Raw genomic sequence first — 2,583 nt, 5'->3', positions numbered from 1 at the left:
AGAGACAAGCTCCAGCGGCACGCGAGGGAAATCAGCACACCAGGGCATTTTGTCCATGAAGTTTCGGGGGCGGGGGGCGGAGAAAGGGAATGGGGAGAAACAGAAAAAAGAAGAAGAAAAACGAAAATGAAGAAACAGTACCTCGGTCAGGAGTGCAGCTCGAGGAGATACTGGTAGACATAGCAGCGAACATATCTCGGTACATAGGTATATATTTGTATCCAGTATAGTAGTCGCCTGTACTCTTTTCCCACGCAGCGCCTCCCTGCTGAGGGGTCATCAGATGTTGACAAAATGTTCCATCTCTGGTGATGTCATAGCCTGAAAAACACCAGACGAAGCTCTTTCCTTCAAAATCCGATCTCCTTCTTTACCTTTCTACCTAGTTCATTTTCAAAATCAGAAAATCGCCTCTTTATTTGCGCGAGTCTCCGAGTTTTCGTGTCTTCTTGTCTTCGTGTGAGTGCCACGCATTCATTAGCCACACCGCAAAGTCCAACTAAGCCACTCGCTCACCACCTTACCTCGGCCTATTGGACAGAGGGCACTCTGTACTCACCAATCATTGAAACAACAAACAGCAACAACAACAACAACAACAACAACAAATAACCACCAAACAAGGACTCGAACAAGACGACAACGGCATTAAATATGGAATTTTGCGACGAGTCCTATGATCTCGTTAATATTGATGAATTCGATGCGCTGTGGGTTGCTTCCCGTCATGGCGTCGCATTTGGAGTTCCACCGTGTTTGCTAATTAGTGATGACGATGCTATTGCCCGCAGTTCAATTGAGCTGAAGTCTGGCCCCTCTTCTTCCAACTTGTCGCCATCGACATTATCGACCGAGAAAACCTCATCGGATTCCAGTGGCGTCATATGTGACCCCCAGCTCCATGAGACGTGGCGGGAAGGATTGGGCAAGTTTCCCGGTAAGCATCTATCCATCCTCTTCAGCCTCTGATTTTGATACTGATCTCCCCCTTTAGCAAAGGAACATGCTCGGAAGGTGGCCAGAGAGCTGGGAGCAGACCATGGCATTATCTTCCTCCTCGGCCAGGATGAGAAGTACTACGAGGACTCAGATATGGGCCCCACCTTTCGCCAACGCAGATAGTATGCGCAAGCCACTCCCAGATTCAATGATACATGGGACTATTCCAATCTAACAGCCATCTAGCTTCTATTACATCACCGGGGCCGATTTCCCTGGGTGTGCCGTGACCTACGACATACTCAGGGACAAGCTGGTGCTCTGGATCCCGCGCATCGAACCCCGGACCGTGCTCTGGTTTGGAAAAGTGCCAACACCAGAAGAATGCAAAGCCGCCTCGGACGTGGATTCCGTTTACTACATTGACTTTCTTCATGAAAAGCAATGCCCTGTGTTCAAGAGAGGTCAAACGATCCACGTGCTGCACCCGGACCAGATCCCCCCGGAGCTTGATCACCTCGGAAAGTTTATTCGAATCGACGCTGTCCGTCTGAAGCCTGCCATGGACGCAGCCCGAGTCATCAAAACCGACTATGAGATTGCCCTGATCCGGCGGGCGAATGCCGTTTCGGTAGGCCCTCCCCAGTCACCAGTCACAACCTCATTTACCTAACTTAACCCAATCCCCAACCCAATCCCCAACCTCGCTAATACTCCTCTCCAGAGCGCCGCCCACAAAGCCGTTCTGCGCAACATCAAACGCTTCACCAACGAGCGTGAGATCGACGCCCTCTTCAGGGGCTACTGTATCGCCCACGGCGCCCCCATCCAGTCCTACCCAGTGATCGCCGCCTCCGGCATCAACGCCAGCACCCTCCACTACGACGACAACAACCAATCCCTCAAGAACCGCCGTACGCCACCCCCCACCCCCCCTCCCTCATCACCCCAAACCAACTAACCCCACCTCCTTAACAGAACTCCTCATCCTCGACGCCGGCGCCGAAGTCCACTGCTACGCGAGCGACATCACGCGCACCATCCCCCTCCCGGGATCCTTCACCCCCCTCGCGCGCGAGATCTACCGCCTCGTCGAGCGGATGCAAGACGAATGCATCGCGCAGATCAAGCCGGGCGTGCGCTTCTCCGCGCTGCACGCGCACGCCTGTGCCGTGGCCGTGACGGGGTTGTTGAAGCTGGGGATTCTGCGCGGCGAGGAGGAGGAGATCCTGGCGCGGGGCACGGTGGCGGCGTTTTTCCCGCATGGGTTGGGCCATCATGTCGGGTTGGAGGTGCATGATGTTTCGGGGACGGAGAGGCTGTTGTTGAACGGTGGTCCTGGTAGTGGTCCTGGTAGTGGTGGTGGTTATGGTTGTGGTGCGTCGACGTGGCGCGGGTATCGGTTGAGGAGGCGGGTGATGACGAAGCGGGAGAGTTTGACGCCGTGGGAGGTCGCGGCGTTGTGGGAGGGCGCGAAGCCGGAGAAGGAGAAGCAGCAGGAGCGGTGGTTGCTAAACAACGTGCCGCTTGACGAGGTAGAGGCGGCGCTGACGCTGGCGTCGAGTTCGGGTGCGCGTGGCCAGAAGCTGGCCCCGGGGATGGTGGTGACTGTTGAGCCCGGCATGTGAGTACCCCCCCCCCCCC

The 2,583-nt window shown here is 55.4% G+C and overlaps 1 protein-coding gene across 1 annotated transcript in view; it reads left to right on the top strand.

Moving 5' to 3' along the window:
• Nucleotides 1–654: 654 nt before the first annotated feature.
• Nucleotides 655–2,583, top strand: part of CHGG_02942 (uncharacterized protein) — a gene marked incomplete at both ends in the record, with an annotated part of 2,355 nt that continues 426 nt past the window's right edge. Inside the window, 5 exons of the mRNA XM_001229457.1 lie at nucleotides 655–937; nucleotides 995–1,121; nucleotides 1,186–1,570; nucleotides 1,664–1,853; nucleotides 1,918–2,563. Coding sequence (XP_001229458.1) covers nucleotides 655–937; nucleotides 995–1,121; nucleotides 1,186–1,570; nucleotides 1,664–1,853; nucleotides 1,918–2,563 — 1,631 coding nt within the window. The remainder of the gene's footprint in view (nucleotides 938–994; nucleotides 1,122–1,185; nucleotides 1,571–1,663; nucleotides 1,854–1,917; nucleotides 2,564–2,583) is intronic.

Source organism: Chaetomium globosum, genomic scaffold, assembly GCF_000143365.1.
Source record: "Chaetomium globosum CBS 148.51 scaffold_2 genomic scaffold, whole genome shotgun sequence".
NCBI classification, from domain to species: Eukaryota; Fungi; Ascomycota; class Sordariomycetes; order Sordariales; family Chaetomiaceae; genus Chaetomium; species Chaetomium globosum.
The sequence above is the reverse complement of the archived record's forward strand: the minus strand, read 5'-3'. Positions and strand labels throughout refer to the sequence as shown.